The following is a 22,372-nucleotide window of genomic DNA, read 5'->3' as shown; positions in this document are numbered from 1 at the left end:
GATGGGAGGGACCACATAGTGTGGAATGCTGTCGGTCAACTCTATAATGAGCCGGGAAACCTGATGTCACCGTGAAACCAGTGACGTGTAGACAGAAACGGTCTCAACCCACAAACCAGGAGCAGGTGTTTGGTAGCATCTTCTCCACGGGTGTTTCGTTTCATGTCATTTCAAGGCTAATCTATCGGTCCACCGAAATTTTCTTAAGCAAACATTTGTGTTTGGCATGAAAGAAGAACTTAAACGTGAAGCAGTATTACGAAACGAGTCTCAGTTGCAGTAAAAATTGAGCAAACCTATACCATACACTTGGGTAGACGTTCAGGCACGTGCATTTATAAATACACCGTTGATAAAAAGAAGCGAAAAAAAACCTAAATAACAACCGTAAACAAAGTACTATTTGGCTAAATATATTTTAAAGTAGGTCCTGTTTACATCTAGGACTCGTCTCTTGAACTTTAATTTAGAAACACTCACTTGTAGCTTGCTCAAAGGAAATACATATGATGAATGAAAACTGCCCCCTGGTGGCTGTTCCTCGCTGTGAGAGCAAACTGTTCCTCTTCGAAATAAGTTCGCTGTATTTTTTTACTTTTGTTTATGACGAGTATCTCTGATACCGACTAACATGGTGATTTCTGATTTGAAAATGTAACACGTGAATAAAACGGATTTCCGTTTGGTGACGTCACGCGTCCGTATACACGCACCTGTATCGAGGCGTGGTCACTGGCGACTGAGCGCAGCAAACACGAAACAAGAGAGGACACAGATGGACACAGGTGTCTAAGCGGAGCGTACAGAACGTTTTTTTTTTTCTCTCAATATAACTTTTTTGTGTGTGTGTTTTTGGCTCATTTTGACCGGGACTTTGGTTCCGACCACAGCACCTGCGACGATGACGCGAGGGTGTTTGCTCACCGCGAGCGTCTTGTTGTCTCTGCTGAAGCGTAAGTTCGCCCTATGCTTGACTTTGTAGTGCCTTAAAGTCCTGTTTTACTTGTACTAAATGACCAAGTTGTACTAAAAAGACGTTGTATTGTCTGCTTCAGTGGGCCTTCTTATAGCATTGGACGCGTAACGATTGATCAAACTACCTTGAATGAGTGTAGACAAAACCTTTATTTAGAAATGTATATTCCTTGTTGCATATGCAATCTCCCCATATTGAAAACATGTTGTGTTCAGTTGACTTTATGTTACTGACCAAACGTTTGGAGCATCCACCTGTTGGTTTCAGTGTGAGACACTTCCTGTCTCATTGTCTGCGTCGCCTGTTATTCTGGTTTTGCCACTTTGAAATAGAAACTCCACTTCACTGAAGCATTCCTTCCCTTCTCCCCCTCCCGTTTCTTTCACTGTCTGTCTTTTTTCCATTCACTGTTGTGTGTTTTTGTCGCCCCTCCTTAGTTTCCTGGTCTATCCAGGTGGTCGTACCCCAACAGCAGCGCAGCACTGCGCTGTTCGCCTCCGTCATCCTCCGCTGTGACTATTCCACTTCAGCAAATGCCCAGGATGTTCTGGTCACCTGGAGGTATAAATCTTTCTGTAAGGACCCGGTCCTGGAGTACTACTCCACAGGTGAGCGTCCAGTCGCACCTCATGTTCACCTCACACAGCCATCAGACATGAATTCCTCGACCCAGGGTGTCATCCGCCAAGAAAAGAGAGTGGAGTATCTTTACCTTTGTCCATCTTTGAAAGTCACCGGTGATCAATCTCCACCTAAATGCTCAACTGTGCATGCAATAGTGGACCATGTGGTGATACATACGCTTGAGACTCCATTGTGAGTCGAAAATACTTTGCTACAGTCCTTTTTTATTTTATTTTATTTTATTTTTTAAATAAGACGATGCGGGTAATTTATATCCTGCGCCATTCACATGGCATCAGGAGTGCTGGGTTGACAAAAAAACTCCAAAGGCACATTCACTGCGGCATTCTGTGTTTGCGTGAGGAGTACGGTGATATATATAGGAGAAATAGGTGGGATATTCATTTGTCATTTGACCCCTTAAAACACCATCACGTTTATGAAATGTTGCCTTTGCTTTGATAATCTTCAAAATGTTGTGCAAACACGTCGCTGGTCACCTGGTTCTTCATAGGTTTCATAGAGTCCATGTAAACACATATGCAAATATTGCATTTCATCTCTTTGTAATCTTGTCTGTCGGAGGATTTTTCCACTTCATTTAGTGTTGTTTTTCTGCAAGTTTCAGCAACTTTTCTGTAATTGCAGCGTACCAGTCCGCGCTGCAGTTGAATCAAGACCCTTCAAACGACTGTCCAGACCGCCAGCGAACAGTACGAACTGTGATCCAGAAAAGAGGAACCAGTGAGCCGACTCTTGGACCAGAATACAGGGAACGCAAGATCACTATCCAAAACAGTGAGTTGAGTCTGTTAGCGCCACTTTTTCCCTATGATTTAATGCCCCGTCATCACTTCAGAAGACAATGGCTTCGTAGCCAGGCTGTGATTTCAGACCGATCTTCAGATTCTGGCTGCATTTATGTGGTACCAGAGTTTTCTTTCACTTTGAAAACCAGCTACACTGGGTATGTTCAACATGTTTTCTGGCTCATTGGCTTCTTAACCAGAGGATAGTAAAGCTTTTTGTGCACCATTTCATTTCTACAAAGTGACACACCAGTTTAAAAATGTTCGATACTGATACTATTCTAGTTCTCTGTTGTATTTGGAATGAGAGTTTTGTAATATTATTCAGTTCCATTCAGTTTTTATAGTTTAAGGTCTAGACATCATTAAACCAGGCCTTCTTTGAACAAACACACTGGACGCTTCTAGTGAGCCACACCTTTGGTGTATGAGCATCACAACACACAGCTTCTCAGGGCCTTCAGTCTGAACGGCAGGTTACTGCTGGATTCCTTCACTTGTGTGAGACCAAACTGGCTCGTTATATACATGTAGCTGTTGTGAGATTCAGTGGAAATGTTTCCCCTGTAAAGAGAGCAAAGCATCAGTTAGTGGCATTGTTTGTCTCTCATAGATGTTCATGAACAACCTTATGGACAAATAGTAGGTCAATGATTTACAGTAGTAGAAACTATAGCCATCTCTTGCTATCATTAATTTTCTCGACTTTTGTTGTGCAGATGCTGACCTGGTGATCAATGAAGTGATGTGGCATGACAACGGAGTGTACTTCTGTACGGTGCAGGCAGCGGGAGACACCTCTGGAGACTCGGACAAAGAAATCAAGCTCATTGTCTACCGTGAGCAACATATCTGAAAGCGTTTTAGAGCAGTCGACAGTCAGCTGCAGTACTGATAAACACCACAGACATGTTGCAGCAAGCAGCTGAAACTCAAAATCCAAACTTGCGATTGGATTAGAGTGCCCTGGTTTGACTGCTAACAGCATGTGTGAGAAACTGCCTCTGTCCCAGAGGTTTACCATGCAGTGCTACATTTCTAGTTTCTCTCAGCATGTACAAAGGGCCCAGAGTCTACTGATGGGATTGAGTGAAAAGCTAAAGAAATGGCTCACATATTGGCTGTCAAAACTGGGACTTGATGGAGAAGCAGTGAATAGGCGCTGTTGTCATCCACTCTGTGCTCTGTCTTTCTGCCGTTAACGTCAGAGAAGAATGACTGTTCTTCTCTTCCACAGACTGGTTGACAGTGTTGTTCATCATCATTGGAGGTCTTCTCCTCATCCTCCTCTTTTGCATCTGCTGCTGCCAGTGTTGTCCTCAGGTGTGCTGCTGCTATGTCCGCTGTCCGTGTTGTCCTCGGCGGTGCTGCTGCCCAGAAAAAGGTAGAGTCAGATAACGCTCAAGTTAAACTGTGACTGACACTGAACTGAACTGTGGAGGCCAGTGAATGCCACCTTGTGAAAAATGATCGCAACAATCCAGCTGGTTATTGTCACATGTAACTGTGGGCAGCCATGAAATAAACAGGAGAAGTTAGTGGTTACTGAACGTCAGTATAACTTTTTCGCGCCTCTGGCGCCATCAAGCGGTATCAAATATACCTGCACGATATGATCATGAGTCGCTTTAAGTTGATAGAACTGCAACGTCTGTTGTGTTTTTTTTTTTTTTTACAATATGTGGTTCATATGTCCGTTTTCCATTGCATCTTGTTTTCTCTTTTAGCTGTAATGCAACATCGCATGATGAAAGACGCTCAAAGGGCTATGGCTCCATGGATGGGGGGTCAGCCACTGTACACCCCAATGAGCCATGTTTCTTCGTCGCAGATGAACCCGCTTCTTTACGCAGGTAAACACCCACGATAATCAAGTCATCCTCTGTGGTGATAAATGAAAAACTCATATTTCAAAACTTGGCATCTAGGGTCTTCATCAGGCAAAGGCATTCCCATGAAACCTATGCCCCTTCCTCCTCCCCAGTCCTCGGCTTACAGCATGCCTGCTCCCAGTGTCCATGGGGCCAACACCCCTGCTAACACCAATCAGATGCTGGATTACCTGGAGAGCCAGGTGCGGGGTATGGATATGGCCAGCCCGCTGCTCCAGGTACGAGTTGTTCTGGTTGTAAATATGGTTATTGGTCAACTCAAAGGGTTTAGTCAAAAGTATTTAACCACCAGTAGAACACAGAGAAGCAAAATGTCTTCTTTAAAGAGGTTAACAGAAAACATTGAACTCCTCAATGGAACCAAACAAGGCAGAAATAGAACTCATTATTAAGTGACTCCCACACTAACTCATTGCAATGTGTCTTCTTGTTCACCTCAGTCACAGCCAATGCCTCCTCCTCACATGCAGCAGATGCAACCTCCGCCCCAGACCATGCCTGTCACAGTACCATTCTCCCCAGGGCCCCCAAGCATGATCTCTGCCCTGGACGATGGTCCTATGGAGCGCCGGGTCATCACGCTTCCACCAATTAGGGAGCAGCAGCAAGCTAGAAATCCCCCTCCTGCACCAAAGACTCGCCCACCCAGCTCTAGCGAGAGTAGTCGCAGTGGTTTTGGGCGGCGTGAAGAACGTGGAGGTGCAGGGCGACGATACCCATCTCCGACCCGCTCCAGAGGTGTTCCCAGAAGCTACAGTGAGGAATCGCTGGATGGCAGAGGGCGCAGTTATGCACGCGGAGGTCCTGACCGCCCTCGATCGCGCTCCAGAGATGATTTGTTTGACAGCAGGTCAAGAGGGAATTATTCTCCTCCAGCAACCCGCCGATCGCGGGGAGGCTCTTGGAGCTCTGATGATGAAGGCAGCAGCAGGAGAGGCGGCGGAAGGAGAGGAGGTGGAGCCGGAGGTTGGGCCGATAACCCTCCGAGTTACACAGAGTACGAGCCTGGGCAGAAACCTGGTACAAGGAGGAAAGAGCGATACTCTGTAAGACACTCTCTGCTCTAGTCGACAAACATCATGCACTAACTCTCTTCTATATCCTCGTTTTCCTCAAACACCTGCACACACTTGTCAGTCTTCATAAAATTCAACCAACTGACAACCGTCTAAAGTAAGTGTGTCTCTCTCAGGACAATGTTTCTCGCAGTGGCACCAGCGTCGTCATCTGAACGTCCACGGCGGAGAAACTCCCTGTGAAGCTCTGTATGAGGAAATGTCTGTCACTAGCATGAGGAGTCTATACAAGTTTCATCAAGTGTAACACCCTTTTGTGGTCTAGATAATGATAGGAGTGAAACACTTCTGACGCAGGTCAGAAGCTGTAACAGCTCCTTTTACGAGACGGAGTGGATTGGTCTTGTTTTTAAAGCTATATATTTACCAGTCTTATGCTTATTGAGTTTTTAGTCAATCGGAGCCATAGAAAACAGACCAAGCCACCAAAAGCTTTTGCTACATAATCACATCCTGCGGAAAACTGGGGATGAAAGTGTGTGCATGCGCAAACAATGAAATGAAGTTTTATTTTTCTTTTGTGAATAGTATCTTTTTGAATAATGTCCACTTGTGCACAACAGCTGTGTCTACAGGCACTTGTGACTTGAAGGTCATGTATTAATAGTTAAAATGTGTATAAAGTTGTTTTCATTGTGATGTTTTTTTTTGTTTTATTAATTTGTTCAGCTTTTATTATGCTTAGGTTTTAGTCTGTACAGCATGCTGTGTGATTGACACAAATAAATGTATGGGTGTAAATGGAGCCATGTTCTTGTTTGCCTTCTGTAGCTTTATTAAGAAGTCTGATATCGGGTGGAGGCCATGCACGGTTCGCCACAGAGACAGAACAGCAATGGTCTAGATATCAATTTAAAAAATCCAATGAACCCTAATCTTATCTTATGCTTTCGTGACCAGTTTTTTTTTTTAGGATTTTTAGGATTAGATGGTGTTTTTATTTATTTATTAACTGATGGAATGTAGCTCATGATCTAATAAAGTAAAGATTGTATTTGTAATGCATGTCAACATGGGAAGTATGCTTTGGGATGTAAACAAATGTTATTGTTGGTTAAGACTGTGTATTATCACAACAGAAACAAAGCAATGATTAAACATGAACACACACACACACACCTGTGTGCAATAAAAATGTTTTATTCATTTAATAGTGGTGGCAGAAAGCCAAATAATGCATATAGAACTATTCAACTATTTGGATTATTAAAGATTTTGAAGACGAATCGAACGTTTCAGTAAGAACGGATTACCTTCTCTCAATTTATCCTTGATTTATGTCTTTCTTTTTGTTTCATGTTTATAATATATCAAAGTTAACAGGCCTGTCCGTATTTCGTGTCGTGCGTTGTATTAAAATTCAGTGTATTAATCACGTGATAGTTATAGGAACATAAAATACATAAAACTGGGTAAAGGTCACTCTTCCAATCTGGTTTTTCCTCGGAATTATTTCACTGCTGCATTTCAAGCAGTTGCAATTAATGCCAAATAAATCAAAAGTAACTCAAAGACGACTTTCTTTAACAAGTTGTAGAAGTCGCGTATGGATGACGTCACGGCGAGAGGCGGTTCAGCTTTGCCACGTCGGTCTCAGTGCTGCAGCGCAAGTACACTGTTGCTCTGCAAAACCTGGCGCCCAACTTTTTGTCCATTTTATGGTCTCCGCCAAAGTGACAGCGACCCGCCAGTACTGCCGTTGTCTCCGCGGCCCACCACTGTAGCGGTGCAGCTGGTCATACTGAAGCTGGACTCGGCAGAAATGTTCGGTTCACCCACGGACACGTCCGGCTGGAAGCCGTACAACTGACTAATGCATCCTCGTCCTCCTCACCCTCTCGTGTTCTCTGTGAGTACATGCGACTTCCAAACAGCCAAAATGGCTTTTATGAACGCGTTAGGGCTCCGCTCTGGTGTTAGTGTGTGGAAGTAGGGAGGACTTTGTTGCCATCATAATCCACACTGGCAGCTCTGGTACATGTCACAGCAGGTCTACACAGATATATATATATATATATATATATATATATATATATATATATATGTATATATATATGACTTAAAGCAACATTGGTTTGCACCCCGGGCAGCCTCAGTTACACGCAGCGTTATCTGCCTAAAACCACCGGTCGTGGACTTCCACATCATTCGCTACTTTTCTCTAAGCAATATCTAGTTCCTGTTTCAGCTTGACTTTTGGCTGGACTTGTGTCTCGCCGTCGGCGACTGTCGTTTTGGCTTTTCTGTCGAGTGGTATGCAGACTTGTCGACAGGCAATGTATAGAGGACGGTAAGTACTGGTGGTTTTATATCGTCTGTGAGGTTTTAGTCTTCTCTAGTCAGTGTTGGGGGCGGGGCTACATGTTACCAACTGGGCCGTGAAGCTAAAGACGAGCTGCGGAGATGATAATATCACATTTGAGGAAACTCCGGTATTACAAGTGTGTGAGAGTCGATCAACTACCGGGTCCATCGTGTTTCACAAACAAGTAAATCCAAAGTGCTGCAATTTATTTATGTGATATGTTATATATTCATGCTCTGAGCACTCTTTTTGTGTGGCACCTGGGATTTTCCAAACGTCCACGAATTTAGGGAGTTATATTCTCGTCTACATGGTCAAGAATGAGAGAGGTCTGCACGTTATCTCAAGTGGACGCGATTAACGTCAGGAATGCCATTTTAACTGTTTTTATTCATTCAAGAAATGATCAAAGCCTTTGAAAAGGTGTTGCAAGGTCCTTGTTTTCATTTGATTCTTTGTCAGATGTCACCAAAACACGTTTGAGTGCTTGTTGTACCTATACAAGTTGTAAAAAATGTAAATGAACAGTGACGTAAAACACTGTCAACAGTCTAGATTGTGTTGACTCAGAGCGTTAGCTGAAAAGATCAGTCTTTTCACCTTGGCGTCACTATGCTAGCACAATGTTTTATCTCAATGACATTAGTACATTGCAGGTTCGTCTCCAACTATACAGAACAAAATCTGAAATTATGATCTTCTATCCAAATTCCATACTGCAACATAAAACTTATAGTGAGAAAACTGGGTGTAATTTTTGCCTCCACCTTATCATTTCATCCACACATAAAAACTGTCCCATCCTGGTTCCAACAACTGAATCTGAAAATCATCTAAAAAAATCTATCAATTTCTGAATCCCTTGAGATACCATACACTCATATTCTCCCACCTTGATCATTGCAAGTTCCTCCTCTCTGGTATTTCCCAAAAACCAATCTCCCACATCCAACTGGTCCAAAACTCAGCAGCTAGGTTTTTCATTGGTTTTAAAAGACAGCGTCAGATCACCCCTGTTTTAGCTTCTCGGTTCTGTGTTTTAGAATTGATTTAACAAGCAACTTTTAAAGCTCATCATGCTCTAGCTCCCAGCTGCAAGTTAGATGCACTGACCACCTATGAACTACTGACCTTATAGATTTTAAAGGAGATGTCACTGATTTAGTTCAAAGTTTCATTGAGAGGTCAATTTAACTCGATTAGATTGGTGACATGAAGTAGGTGCTCAAGTTAAGCCCTACTCTGTAAATGTGTTTAATAGTCAGTCTGTGGCTTCAGTAGAAGATCCGCGTAACATCGTACCCGGGGAGAGATCGTTACTCTTGCTTGTCCTCGTAATGGCTCTGAATCCCTCCAGAAGGGCTCCGCTGGTGATGATGATGGTCCATAGTACCGCTCATTTACTCAGAAACATAATTTTCAATCCAAGATGCTACTGAGGTCCGGGTTCCAGAGTCTATTCATTCCAAGTGCACTCATGGCAATGTGGTCATCGGCTCATGTAGAGTGAACGCACAGATGAATTTCTGCTGAATGTGTTTCACTCATACAGTGTACAGCCGAATCAAAAAACATAAAGATGACACCTTCCACGACCTCTAATGCTCCTATGTCAGAAGGGTCATCAGAAGTAGTTCAATACTTCAGAACACTTTTTTTCTAACTACAGCCGTTCACTCGGTCACCACATTTCCTGGTGGTATGGTGAGTTCTCTCACTTGTGTACAATCAAGAGAACACACTAGTTGGCACGGAGGGTGAGAGTTCAAATCATGGTGAGGGCAATGGGGCCAGAAAAGGGACAGATCTACCTAGGTGCCTCACTATTAAAGTGACAGTCTTGTAACAAATGTAAAAAGACACTTGCCAGGGAAAAGTCCCCTTTGAACACATGGGAAACTCATGCAGTGATACTTGCGGAGAAACACCAACATGCTGAAACACACCTGTGCTGAGAGACACTCCAAACAACAAACATTGCACAAACATGTGAGAAAAACTGAAAACATATGTGACAGGTTTAACCGACAGTGGTGAGCATGCTGTGAAATCAATTTTGTGACAGCAGTCAACTTTTTATTGGCATATTACTAGTGGCTGTGTAATTATCAATGTATTCCACATTGTGGATGCAAAGTGGCCGTTTTGCTAATAACTGTGTTTAATTCTAAGTAAGTGCTTTAAGTCTTAGGTGCTTTAAGCAGTCATCAGATATGAGTGAGCAGGATATATAGTATGGTTTGGAACATTTTGCCACGGATAATTGTAAATGTGTTACTGCTGGATAAGAGGCAATACACGACAACAGCTGTGTAGTTTCGTTGTGCAAATGTTTTGACAGCAGCCATGTAAACAGACCTGGGTTACTGCAGTCTATAGCATCTGTTCAGATATATTGAAGAATTGAAGAATGTATTTTTGGTACAGTTCAGTTACCTTTCCCAACAGTGTGTTTGAACTGCTTTGAGATGGTTGGAATCATAAGCATCACCCTAGTTTCAGCGTTATTTTTGATTGTGATGTCCACGTAACCAGTAGCAAATAGGAAGTGCTTGGATGAGGATCTGTCCATCATCGTCGGAGACCATAGTAGTCTGTCTGACTGACTCCTGTCCTGGTTGGAGATGAGGTCCAAACCAATATTCAGACAGTCAATTGCTTTTCAGTCCCCACCTCTGCTCCTTGGGGTGGGCAATATTAGATTGTGGACGATTTGAACATGTTGACAATATGCCAAAGTGAGGAGACGTTGTCTCTGTCTCATTCTATAAAACTATACATCTATGCAAACATGCTGCCGCTGACCCCCCAGTAACTTCGACTTTTTTTCAACCAGATGTGCCTATAACTCGAGTACATACCATCAGAATTTCATGAGTAAATTCATTTTCAGGCCTGACCTGCAGCACAGAGCTAACAGGGCTAACGTCTAATGTGACGTCCTTTGAAACCTTTATTGACTGTTTTTGAAAACACTCAACAGTAAACAACCTGAGCCAATGAATGGCATGATTTAACAGTAAACTTGCCAAAACTATAATAAATTTATGCAAAAGAAGGTGGATTATTAGCTGAGAGAATTTGTTTTTTTCCCAGCCAATAATCTGTGGCAGGAATGAAGTATCTCTGCTTGAAGAGGTTGAAACTGGATTAAATAGTCATATGGTTTAAAGCTGCACACCTGTAATAATCAGGTCCAGTAACCAGACATTGCAGTTCAGTATTTTCTGTTCAAAATTGCGCAGTTTGCATTTTCATTTGATCCTTTTCAATAAAATCAATAATGTTTTGGTGCACTTATCCTGTTAAAGTGTGGTGATGAAAGAAGACAGTCACGTCTTGACTGATATTATTAGATGGCATTTATTAGTCCCACAGTGGGGGAAATTCAACATTATACTAAGTTCCATGTTGATTGAAAGCCTTTAGCTTTTAGATTGCAACAGTGCTCTTTATCCGAGTGTTGTTCTATACCTTTATGTTTCTGTTCATTGCGCACCTATGAACACCTATTCAGCAGCAGGATCAGGGCAATGAAAACAGTTGGAGACCAACATTATTAATTTAAGTAAATATGTCTGTCAATAAAATCAGATGTTTATTAGCCTAATAAAGGTGATGATACGCGAGTTATCAAACACCCGCATACATAGCGAGTCCCGGACTGCTGTGCTGTTCAACGACTATTGCTCTCCACCAAAGTTGATGCAACAATATTGTACTCCCAGACAGCGATCAGAAACCGTAACTGCTCTGCAATTATCAAATTTGAAGTTGCGCTGCTTCCATAGTTTCCGGTGTCCAGCATCCAGAGCTCAGAATGGCCTGAGGCAAGAAGCTCACCCCCAGCACTTCCTGGGATGAGGTGCAGCTCTCCAGGTGGGATCATGTCTGCGGCCAAATCTCAGTTCACTTGTCTTCACGTCGGACCCTTGAGCCAAACAGTCTTTGTCTCTCTGACTATAGTGTGAAAAGCCCCTTAATCCCAAGTGAGTGAGGAATGAAGTCTTCAGTGTGACATCTTCGGTCATGAGGATGTTTGAGCGGTCTGTTGTGATGAAGAAAGAACTCAGCCAATAGACAACATCCACAATTTTTTGCCTGGTGTTGGTGTTAGGAGAAAAGAAGCAGCAGCAAATTAGACCGTTTAACCCGGGACTTCTCGACTTCCCTTTTTCTGCCTACCTCATCTAGCTTTGAGTGGAAAAAGTGGAGATGGTATCTGTCACTGGCACAGTCATGCGGTCTCTTCATAGTGTGTTCTGTGTCATTTTCCTGTACGTCTCAACGCTACTGGCTTCTGTCTTCATCGACAAGCAATCTGTTTCTCACATCTGACACTCACTTGAGTCTGTTAACCTTTTTCTCCAGTGTATATAGTCAGTGATGTTCTCTAGTTCTCCTTTCTATCAGTCACAGATTAAGATGTTCATTGAATTTTTAAAGTAGCAAGCAATAAACTGTTCTTTTATATCTTTTTTGCATTTGGGTTGAGTGTTTAATAGTAAGACAGTCAATAGCCTGAAGTGCCCGACAAAGATGAAAGAAAAGCCAAACAGACTTTAAATAGAATGTAAATATTTCTCCCCGTTGTGTGTGTTTTCGCTTATTTGATGTGTGCCCAGTGAGGTAGCAATAGTGTCTGAGTTAGTTCCAAAAAGTACCGTGGTGGACTTTGAGATTGCCCATGTTCTGAGTGTTCTGTCTTCCTCCCACAGTGGTCTTGGTGTATATGGTGGACCTCTGAGGAGAGGGGGAGGTCTGCCAACTGCTCTTGGTTGACGACGCCTGTGGTTGCCGAGGTAACCGGCGACCATGCCAGGAGGTCGCAGGGGTCCCAGCAGACAGCAGCTAAGTCGCTCTGCCCTGCCATCCCTTCAAACTCTGGTGGGAAGCAACCTTAGCAATGGAATGAGCTTCAGAAACAGGTACTCCCATGTTGTTAAAGAACTATTGTTCTTTCTTTAATTCTCAACCCACTCCACCATTGTTGGAGGTGCCATTGTACAAATCTGGCAGCTGAATCCACCACTTCAGCGGTGACAGCACCAACTCCGCTGCTTGCTGCCTGGTCACATGCTGACCAAACAGGAGTGGTTAAACACAAGTGGAAATGATTTTCTTACATGTTTTCTCTTCGTTTCATCATTTCTTTGTTGTCCATGGTGTCAAGTATCAAGCGTGACTGGCTCAGACCGTCGTCATGGCGACACTTTGGAGTGAAAGTTTGATCCAAAGTCTGCATTCGGTGTTGTGGCTGAGCTATTTTCTACCAAAAGGACAATTCCTTTGTTGTGGGTTTATCTACCTCATTGCATTTTTGGACTGCGTGGTTTGTTTAAAGGACTAAGATAGATGAAATATAGATGTGCTGTGTGCATCAAAACATTTATTTTAAAAAATATGTATAAATGTTTTCTAGACTATGAACAACCACATTTTATTTTATATTATATTATATTACATTACATTACCTTCAGATGAGCGTTTTAAATTTTATCTGGCACCAGTCACAATTTTTCATTTTGGTCAATTTCTAATTCAAATTATTATGGATTATTAAGTAAGACAGGATATTTATGTAGTTTTTGTCTTATGGCACTATGAAGATAATGTTTTTCTTACAAGTGTGTGAGGTCTAGTACTTCAAAGTCCAAGTAATAATTGCAGTGGTGGTTTGTCCTTTGTTTACCATGGTTTTGAAAACACAATAAAGCCACTAGCTTGAAATGTGCCCTGTTGAAAATTGTTCAAAGTGAATCTCATTGTTAAATTAGGAAATACCCGGTCGTTTAGTGTGAAATGTGCCTTCTCAACGATGGCAGTATGTTATCCTGTAATGTACCTGAGAATTACGAGGTGTAGGTGAGCCACTTAAAAATGCTCCTAAATATTGTACTTTTCCCCCCGTCTGACTACCATGTATTCTGATGTCAGAGCTTGACAGTTTTATCAAGGTCTCTTTCTAATGATCTCCCTCAGTGATTCCTGTATCTATTACGTAATATTCAATATTCAATTCTAATGATGAAAAAAAAAAACATGAGCACATGATTAGCATGTGCTGCTGGCAAAAAGAAACCCCAGGAATAAAAGCTTATTTCATTTTTAAGTTAATGGGCAAGGCTCTGTTTTGCTGTCATGCATGGTAGGGATGGGTGATAACTTATCATACATGATGTACCTCCAAAAAGTATCCCCGTGATAAGTATTTTGCATCTCGGCATAAATTTGATAAACACGTGGCGCACTCGCTACATTGCATTTGCGCACATGAATACGACGACGACGAGCTGCGCTCTTCGGCAGGAGTTTGGTGGACTTTGGTTCATGATTGTGGTTTTAAACTTATTTTTAATCCAGGAAACTTGATAATGATATCGGTCGACTCTGGGTCGATGTTTGTTTTATTAGGTAGAGTGGTCCTGGGAGGGTTTCTGATGCGATCATCTGCCTTGGTTCACATCAAAACATGCAGGTTCTCCTCCTGCGCTGGCACCTCAGTGGAACAGTGTGGTGAACTATTTATGAAATTAATGAAATGAAAAAACAATATTTTAGGACATAGAATAGTGAATAGATTTGTCATTACTCTAGATGAAGGACTGACCGTTTGTATAATGATTTTGAGAATAGAATATGACTAAAAGATGCAGGTGGCTTGTGTATGTGAAAAATATTTTTTTATTTTTAAAGTTTAGTGGATGTGGCTCATTCAGGTGCGTCCAGTAGACTGGAATAAACCGTGTTTTATTATTTTTCTTCTACTCAATGCTGCTGAATGCCCAACAATCTCTTCCTCCATTTCCGTTGTGTTTTTCCATCAGATGCTGCAACTCATTGGGTCTTTCAGCTCCACCTCTGTCAGTCCTGATCACCCCTGGGCCGGTCCGTCACGCCAGGATCCCAGAGCTGCCACTGGACAGCGGTCTGCTGTTTGAGTTCCAGCTCTTTGTTTATTTGCTGGTGGCCTTGTTTGTCCAGTACATTAACATCTACAAGACAGTCTGGTGGTACCCGTACAGCCACCCGTCTGCTTCTACCTCACTTGTAAGAACCTGCTTGCATCTGCCTCAACTACTCTGACACAGGCTGATTCATACCTGTTCCCCTCAGAACTTCCATCTGATGGACTACCACCTGGCTACATTTATCACGGTGATGTTGGCCAGGAGGTTCGTCTGGACGGTAGCTTCAGAGGTGACTGCACAGAAGTTCTTCAGTACCTTGGCAAATGCTTTCATTTTTGTCATTTTGTCTCAGGTGTCTCAGAAAAGTGGGGTGTCGTCTCTGCGGTACTGGGCTCTGATCACAGCCAGACTCAGTCTGCTCACTCTGTGTGGCTGGGTGCTCTGCTGGACGCTGGTCAACATGAGCAAGAACCACTCTGTGCTCAACCTGCTCTTCCTGGGATACCCGTGAGTGATGAAACTTGTTAGCCTGTAAAAATCCTCACCTTAGCTGCATGGTTGTTAAAGCCGTGAGAAAAAAAAATAGCATCTTATAGTCTGGTATGTTTTAACTGTAGCGATTCAATTTATGCCATGATGCCATTTTAGCACTAAATCATTCAATCAGAAAGGAAAAGTATCTGCTCACCTTTTGCTTTGTTCTATCTAGATTTGGCGTGTACGTCCCGCTCTGTTGTTTCCACCAAGAGGTAGCAAAGAGCCAGACGCCACCGCCAGACTGCGAGTACTCAGTCGAGCAGCAGCACCCCGAGCTGACCGAGACCAGCTTTTTTCGGCCGCGGGACTTCCTCTTCTTGTTACGAGAGAATCTGAGGGAGCAGTTCTCCAGCCCCCCGCTCATGCCCACCCACAACTGCCCGTCACACACGCAGCCCAACACGCCAGATCTGATCCGAGCCGAGGTGGAGGAGCTGAAAAGCGACTTCAATCGGCGGATCAAGGAAGTTCTCTTCAACTCGCTCTTCAGTGCCTATTACGTGGCCTTCTTGCCTCTGTGCTTCGTGAGGGTGAGTGTCTGCTCGTCATTTCTGTCCCAGTGTTGTGGAAGGTCTTGGAATCCTTTTGTCAGTAACTGGAGTAATCATGGAATATTCAAAGTAGGGATGGGACCGATTCGATCCAGCATCAGTGTTTGGCTCCGATACCAACGTTTTTGAAGGCTTGGGAATTGCCAAGACGATGACTGATCCAGGAGCAAAGTCTGAGCTTTGTGTTTTCAACGAAACTCTCTTGTCAGTCAACTGCTCCGTGAGTTCACTGCAAACTGTGGAATGGATTTCCTGTACGTTGGAGAGAAGCAAGAGACGGGTCTCAGGAAGTCCATTCCACTGTTTGCAGTGAGCTTGCAGAGCAGCGGTCTGAGATTTCTGCTGAAAACCTGTAGCCAGTTAGCATGCAAGCAGAATGCACCTGGAGCGGAAACTCTTACGAGTCAATTGGAACCCAAAGTAGACGCTGGAGCGCTGGTGTACGCTGACTAAACATGACAGGAGTGCAAGTGAAGCGAGGCGTCGCAACATGTGAACGAACAGCAATTCTCAAACAAAGTGTGTATCCTTGAATTAGGCCAATATCTCCGATGTTGGACTTCAGACGCCTGTACGACGTCACTTGTCAGTCGAGCAAGTATATGATGTATTGCAAATGAAGCAGCGACTTACATCCATTCACTAAAAATTGAATGCCGATGTGAAACCTGCAGAGTTGCAAATTTTTTCAGAAAAATGTTTTTGCTGTTGTTAGGATTTCATGTCTCCTGACTTCCTTTTGTGGTCTGACACTGACCTCTAGTTGCCTTCTCTTATTAATGCATAATCAACAATAATGGTAAAAAAAAACAACTGAGCTTTGGTATTGGCCCAGAGGAATATTGGTATCGGCAGGTATCCAAGTCCAAGTATCAGGGTCGGATCGGAAGTCCAAAAATGTGGATCGGTGCCTCCCTAATTGTTAGCCGGAACATGGCGGTCGGGATGGCTGAGTTACACGGTGTCTCTGCTCACACTTGCAGAGCACCCAGTACTACGACATGCGCTGGTCCTGTGAGCACCTGATCATGGTCTGGATCAATGCCTTTGTGATGCTGATGAGCCAGCTGCTGCCCCCCAGCTACTGCGACCAGCTCCATCGCTCGGCGGCACATCTGGGCCGCTGGCAGAAATTGGAGCCGGGCTCCTACAGCAACACACCTCAGCACATGTGAGTCGTGGTCGCCTCCACAGTGTCCTGCACTATTTCCTGTTGCTGCCATGAGTGTTGGTTCTTGTTCAGGTGGACAGCGAGCACCGTTTGGCCTCAGGGCGTTTTGGTACGACACAACCGCTGTCTCTACAAAGCAGTTGGACCCAACAATGTCGCTCTGCCTGCCGACGTCTCCCACTCAAGGTTTTATGTGAGTATCCAACCTGTGTTTTTTTTTAAATTTCATTGTAGCTCTGATCAGAAGGTTTTCCACGGGACATTTATCAAACCGTCATGACTATGTTGCATGTCACTTGTGATGTCCAGTTAGTTTTATGAGCACACAATCAAACTCCTTCCCTCCCTGTGTTTGCCGCCCTAGTTTCTCTTCCACAAGCCGTTGCGGATCCTGAACCTGCTGATCTGGATCGAGTCCAGCGTGGTTCTGTACCAGCTGTACTCTCTGTTGCGTTCGGAGCGCTGGAACCACACTCTCTCTCTGGGCCTCATTCTCACCTGCAACTATTACGTCCTGTTCAAACTGCTGCGAGATCGGCTGGTGCTGGGCAAAGCCTACTCCTTTGCGACGTCTACCAATGATTTGAGTCTGAAGACGTCGTAGAGGCGCCTGTGTGCTTGGCTCGAGGTTAAAGGGACAGACTGTGAACTCATAAACATGTTTTGATACGGTTCTATTTTTAATGTTTATATATACATATTTAAAAGAATATTTTATTTTGTATACTATTTCGAGTTCCGCTGGGCATTACCACACTGACGACTCAACAGTGTTATGTTGTTGCTAGGCAACAGCAGAGTCAGGGATGCCAAGTGAGTTTCACCAAAGATATTATTACAAGTGCATGTGGCCAATCACAGAGTGAATTAGGTCGAAGCAGACAAATGTTTTGTAGCGATCGACAGAGTTGTGGTTTGGTAAATCAGCTCTGGTTTGACATGAAAGTCTTCAACCACATTCATAGTATGGGAGATTTGAATGAAGAGCCGTCCTCTCCGTGGCGTCGGGGTGATGAAACCGTTTTTGTTGAGACGGCTGTTGTTCCAAAGCTGCAGCTGCATGTTCAGACAATAGTTGTGTTGAGTCTCTGGAATGTGTCGAGCTCCTCGTTGAACTCTCCTCAAACATGCAAGTATTATTTTCAAAAAGTTATTTTAACAAGACGTCACAGATGAATTTGAATCACTTCTAATGTTTCTCTTGTGGGTTACAATCTGTTTCTTTCTCATCAGCTCGCTGAAGACACAGCGGATTTGTCAAACATCCTCTGCTGTCCTTCCACAGCATTTGATTTTCAATAACAAGCTGAAGTCCTTGTTTGACTCTTCAGGCTCTTCGAGTTTACACTGTGTTTCATTGGCTTTTGGGGTTCAACTGCTCGCATCATAATAGGATTGAGGTCTGGATCATGTCGGATCAGATGCCTTCATGGGCCTCTGGAAATCATTTGCCTAATAAAACAGTTGGTACATCTCAGAATCCAACACTTCTTTGTGACAGTCAAACATGGTTTGCCTTTATACTGCTAAGTTACTGAGAGGTGTAAAGAACACAAGGAATGGGCCGGAGGGGAAGTATGTCGGGTGGAAAATATGAGATACTTTTCAATTTGAGTGAAAAAAAAAAACATTTTACATCACATGGAGAAAGAAAGTGGAAATATTCTCCCATGATGCCACTGGTTTTTAACTATAAGCAATGTCTTATAAAGGCTGTCTAATTTGATAAAGGATTTCTGTAGTGAATGATGTTCAGTTGCTCTCTTGACCACCAGTGGGCGCCAGAACCATGCACTGTTCAGTCATTCAAACCAGCGTAAAATACAATCCTTTTTATTCAGTTTAACAGCATTTAATGTGTCAGAACTGAAACACGGTTATTGAAACAAACATTTGAGAGCCTTGGGTGGTTCGCGGATACATTCAGATGTTGCCGTCTTCCCTTCTGGTGTTGTATTCTGTATCTATGATGATCAACGAGCCGCCGTGGCTTGGTGCTGTTACTCTGTAGAGACCCTCAGTCTGGACTCGCTACAAAAGACCCACAGTTTTGCTGGTATTGCAGTTACCATTACAACCATAAGATGGTGGTTTTTTTTTTACAGTGCAACATATCGTAACTGTGCAACACGTGTATCAATGATACAGTAGCCTAACCCAGTCCGGAGAAGTTAGGTGTCTGGTCATCTGTTTCTGATCAGTGATCAGTCAGGATTTAGAGATGAGCAAGAGCATGTGAACTCACAGACTTGGTCTTGGTGACTTCTCAGTTTCAGTGATTTTAATTGAGGTTCCCCTTACAAAAGACAACTTCAAAGTACAGTCGGAAACTCCATCAAACATTAAAGGAACAAACTCATTTTTTTGAAGCGGGTGAGAACTGCACGAGTCCTGTGTGTGTGTGTGTTCATGTTCAGAACTGTGGGAACTGAGGGTTTGTGATGCTGAGTCAGTGCCATCTTTAGGTTTTGAGTCCCCAAACCCCACCTCATCCTTCTCGGCAATCCACAAAGTTCCCCTTGATCCAGTAGCAGATCTGGGCGAACTTCAAGGGCGTGATTCGGACAGCCACGTTAAACTCTTTGGACGTCCCCTGGTGTTCCACCCACTGATGGCCTGAAAATATGCCGATCACTTTGCGCTCCCAACGTTGGTGGCGGGCGTCCCACATTCGAGCGTAAACGCCGGATCCACTGGCGCCTGGCTGAGCGTCGCAATGCTGGTACAACAGGTCCGTGGTCTCCTCCCCAGCCCGACAGAACCGATACACCAGCTGGCCTGGGCGATCGTTATCATATCCCGAGAACTGCACCCTGCGTCCTGGCAGCCGGCGAGCAGATGGGCTGATTCCCAACTTCATGTGACGCCGCTTGTGAGGTTTCTTCAGCTCCAGCAGGGCGTAGTCGTAGTCCATCCCGATATCATTGGCGTTTCCTTTAATCCAGCCTTTGGGCACATGTGTACGCTTGGCTCGGATCCACTGGAACTTCATCTTGTCCGAGGTGGGCCGAGCGTACACGCCTCCGTCAGCACCTTTGGTGAAGTTGGAGGGAAAAGCAGTGTCTTTTAGCTTGGGCTTGAGGAACCCCACCCTCAGCCTCTGGGCTCCTTTCACGTAGTTTTTTCCATCATGCACGCAGTGAGCTGCTGTGAGGACGTGGCGGTCCCCCACCAGAGTCCCCGAGCACCCGGTGGAGAGTTTGACTGCCACTGAGAAGGGATACTTGAGCAGGTAGATCTGGCCCGCGATGCTGAAGCGACCATCGTGGCCAAAGATCTGCCGCTTCCGTCTTATACGTGACCTTGGAGCCTCGGCGTCGGACCCACCGAGCCGGGGAGGACTGGTGCTGGAACTGGGGTTGTAGCCGTAGATCCCCACTGCGGTCTCCGTTAGATGGCCGCTGGAGTGCAGAGTTTCATAAGCCAGAAACTGCCTCAGGTCCCAGTAGCTGGGCCTCGGAGCTTTCTTGTGGCATTCCGGGTCACATGTGGAGGCCACATCCAGGCGGGCCTGAGACAGGAAGTGAGGGTCCGGCCGGCTGTGGGTCTGCTGTGGGAGCACCACTGGCACACGTTGGAGAATCCACCGTGGGAGCGAAGAGGAGACGAGCGGGAGGAGGATGAAGGCCAAGAGGATGGGAGTGAGCCTGAGGATGGAGGAGAGGACAGACGTCAACATGAGACTCGCTCCTGGAGTCACGCTGCAGTGATGGATGAGAGCAGCAGGGAAAGTGTGTGAGAGGATTTTGGCAGCGACACACTTCCTCCGCTTTTATGCAGCAAGAAGAACAGGAGAGCAAAGGTCAGGCGTTCCAAGCTCTGGTGGGAAATTCCTCCAGCAGCCCTGTGGGAGCCGCTGCTTCGAAATATACTTCCTTGTCAAATAATAACTTGGGTGTGAAGCGAGAGCAGAAGAAAGTACAGGACACTTTATTCAAATATTTAGGATTTGCTGAGAATCCAATATGAACCAGTTATGAAGACGTCTCCCACTGGTTTTGTTTACAAAAAAGAGGCAGGAACATGTTAACATTTGAATATCAAGGACAAATGCTCATGTTATATGACGACCACTAGAGGGTGACGTCTTGCGTCAGGTGCTGACGTTTCAATAATTAATGGAGTTACTGAGTCTTTCGCATGTAGTGAAGCAAAACTGCCTCGTTTTACTTCAGTTTCCAGTCTGGGATGTGAAAGCAGATTCGGGGGTGAACAATCTTCGCTTGGCTCCGTTTTCCCGAGGCAGAATTGACTCACTTTCCTGCCAAACTAGTGACCGATGATAAACAGACAGTACAAACTGTCAATACTCATCACACAGAACAAGTTTTCCTCACCCCGGAAACCTCCTCGGCTCTTTCAGCTCTCAGGTCAACTGAGACAGACTGGTACCTGATCTCTGCCGCGATCTTTCCTCCATCCTGAAACCGACGCTGCGCTCTGACTCACCTGCGCATGTCCGGCCTCTTCAGGTGAGCGGTGACTCACCGCGTGACTAGAGACAAGATTCTCTCTGGAGCGGCTCACTCGCTCTGATCCACGGTGGCTCGAACCAGTGACGACGGGCAGCAGTTGCGGACGAGCATAGCGATGCTGGAGGAGGAGGGCGCCCGGTACTGAGCTGCCGCGGAACCAGAACCCTCGAGCGCGCGCGTTATATTGACGAGGTCACGTGACAGCACCGCCTTCTCCCAGTCCCGTTGGAAGTGAGAATTCGGGAACGTCACTAAGATTAAAAAACGTGACTTACAAAATCGAATAAGCTGTTTATTTATTTATTTATTATGATTTTACTTCAGTGTGGACCGCTGACTTGTTGGGGAGGTTGCACCTTGCTTGAAGAAGTCACTCACTGATTTATGAACCGGAATATATGAGACATACTGTACGTAATAGGCTATAATAGTTTTGGATTTTTCATTAGTTTTCCTTTTTATCTAGTTTTGGATTTTCTTCTTTCAAATTCAGTCAATTTTAAGAAGTTTCAGTTTGGTTTTTATTCGTTTTTGTTCCTTCAACATGGGGTATTGGAACAAGGTTGGCGACTGAAATAGGTCACAAAATTAGTCAGGACTAAAAACTCAACAAAAAACTTGCATTCAGTTTGCAAAGATGACGCTTTTGCCCAACTGCCACCATCGCGCAAGTCAGCGCTGTCAGGTCAGGTCGTCAACACAATTGACGTCACCGACTTGACACGCCGCACCTGAACGACAGCTGTCGTAAAACCAGCCGAGCCAAGACAAACGGATTTTATATCATTGCAAAACGCTTCTTTATGAAATAAATAAAGACAATTTCGCTATAACTTTAGTCCCCTCTGATTTGTTTAGTAAGAGATTTGTTTTTTAATTTTTGTTTTTCCAACCTTGATGTGTAGCTGGTGGCAGACCAGCATTCAGCACTTTCTCATGTGATGTGACCGAAGGTCAGCGCTCAGATCAGATCAGATGTTTGACAACAGATTTCAAATGCAGCAAAAGCTTTGCCTTCATGTGGAAATAAAGTCTTCAGAGCAGC

The 22,372-nt window shown here is 44.4% G+C and overlaps 3 protein-coding genes across 5 annotated transcripts; 2 read left to right on the top strand and 1 right to left on the bottom strand.

The window, feature by feature from the left end:
• The first annotated feature begins 753 nt into the window (after positions 1-753).
• Positions 754-6,122, top strand: ildr1a (immunoglobulin-like domain containing receptor 1a). The gene is made up of 9 exons (XM_053865480.1): positions 754-953; positions 1,414-1,584; positions 2,249-2,398; positions 3,129-3,248; positions 3,647-3,793; positions 4,137-4,262; positions 4,338-4,519; positions 4,742-5,347; positions 5,494-6,122. Exons 1-9 carry the CDS (start codon positions 902-904, stop codon positions 5,530-5,532), a joined length of 1,593 nt encoding a protein of 530 aa, XP_053721455.1. The 5' UTR covers positions 754-901; the 3' UTR covers positions 5,533-6,122.
• An 846-nt stretch (positions 6,123-6,968) lies between these two features.
• Positions 6,969-18,892, top strand: tmem39a (transmembrane protein 39A). Of its 3 annotated transcripts, none has more exons than XM_053866255.1 (9): positions 6,969-7,226; positions 12,401-12,610; positions 14,510-14,732; positions 14,799-14,882; positions 14,946-15,100; positions 15,303-15,660; positions 16,665-16,852; positions 16,925-17,045; positions 18,086-18,892. In XM_053866255.1, exons 2-9 carry the CDS (start codon positions 12,498-12,500, stop codon positions 18,152-18,154), a joined length of 1,311 nt encoding a protein of 436 aa, XP_053722230.1. In that variant the 5' UTR covers positions 6,969-7,226; positions 12,401-12,497; the 3' UTR covers positions 18,155-18,892. The 3 variants fall into 3 exon arrangements, with proteins under 3 accessions (XP_053722230.1, XP_053722227.1, XP_053722228.1); XM_053866252.1 differs by having other exon boundaries at positions 17,217-18,892; XM_053866253.1 differs by lacking the exons at positions 6,969-7,226; positions 12,401-12,610 and adding an exon at positions 13,454-13,547 and having other exon boundaries at positions 17,217-18,892.
• Positions 18,670-21,494, bottom strand: LOC128759377 (serine protease 23-like). Its single transcript, XM_053866256.1, has 2 exons — positions 21,302-21,494; positions 18,670-20,499 (listed from the first exon to the last, which is right to left on the bottom strand). The coding sequence occupies exons 1-2, from the start codon at positions 21,307-21,309 to the stop codon at positions 19,341-19,343; spliced, it is 1,167 nt and encodes a 388-aa protein (XP_053722231.1). The 5' UTR covers positions 21,310-21,494; the 3' UTR covers positions 18,670-19,340.
• Positions 21,495-22,372: the final 878 nt, after the last annotated feature.

Source organism: Synchiropus splendidus, chromosome 5 (genome assembly GCF_027744825.2).
Source record: "Synchiropus splendidus isolate RoL2022-P1 chromosome 5, RoL_Sspl_1.0, whole genome shotgun sequence".
Classification (NCBI taxonomy): Eukaryota; Metazoa; Chordata; class Actinopteri; order Syngnathiformes; family Callionymidae; genus Synchiropus; species Synchiropus splendidus.
The sequence above is the reverse complement of the archived record's forward strand: the minus strand, read 5'-3'. Positions and strand labels throughout refer to the sequence as shown.

Coding starts and splice junctions, on each gene's coding strand:
- tmem39a (XM_053866252.1), top strand. CDS start 12,498: ATGCCAGGAGGTCGCAGGGGTCCCAGCAGACAGCAGCTAAGTCGCTCT. Junction 12,611..14,509: donor GGAATGAGCTTCAGAAACAG/GTACTCCCATGT, acceptor TTTTTCCATCAG/ATGCTGCAACTCATTGGGTC. Junction 14,883..14,945: donor TCTGGACGGTAGCTTCAGAG/GTGACTGCACAG, acceptor ATTTTGTCTCAG/GTGTCTCAGAAAAGTGGGGT.
- ildr1a (XM_053865480.1), top strand. CDS start 902: ATGACGCGAGGGTGTTTGCTCACCGCGAGCGTCTTGTTGTCTCTGCTG. Junction 4,520..4,741: donor TGGCCAGCCCGCTGCTCCAG/GTACGAGTTGTT, acceptor TGTTCACCTCAG/TCACAGCCAATGCCTCCTCC. Junction 5,348..5,493: donor GGAGGAAAGAGCGATACTCT/GTAAGACACTCT, acceptor TGTCTCTCTCAG/GACAATGTTTCTCGCAGTGG.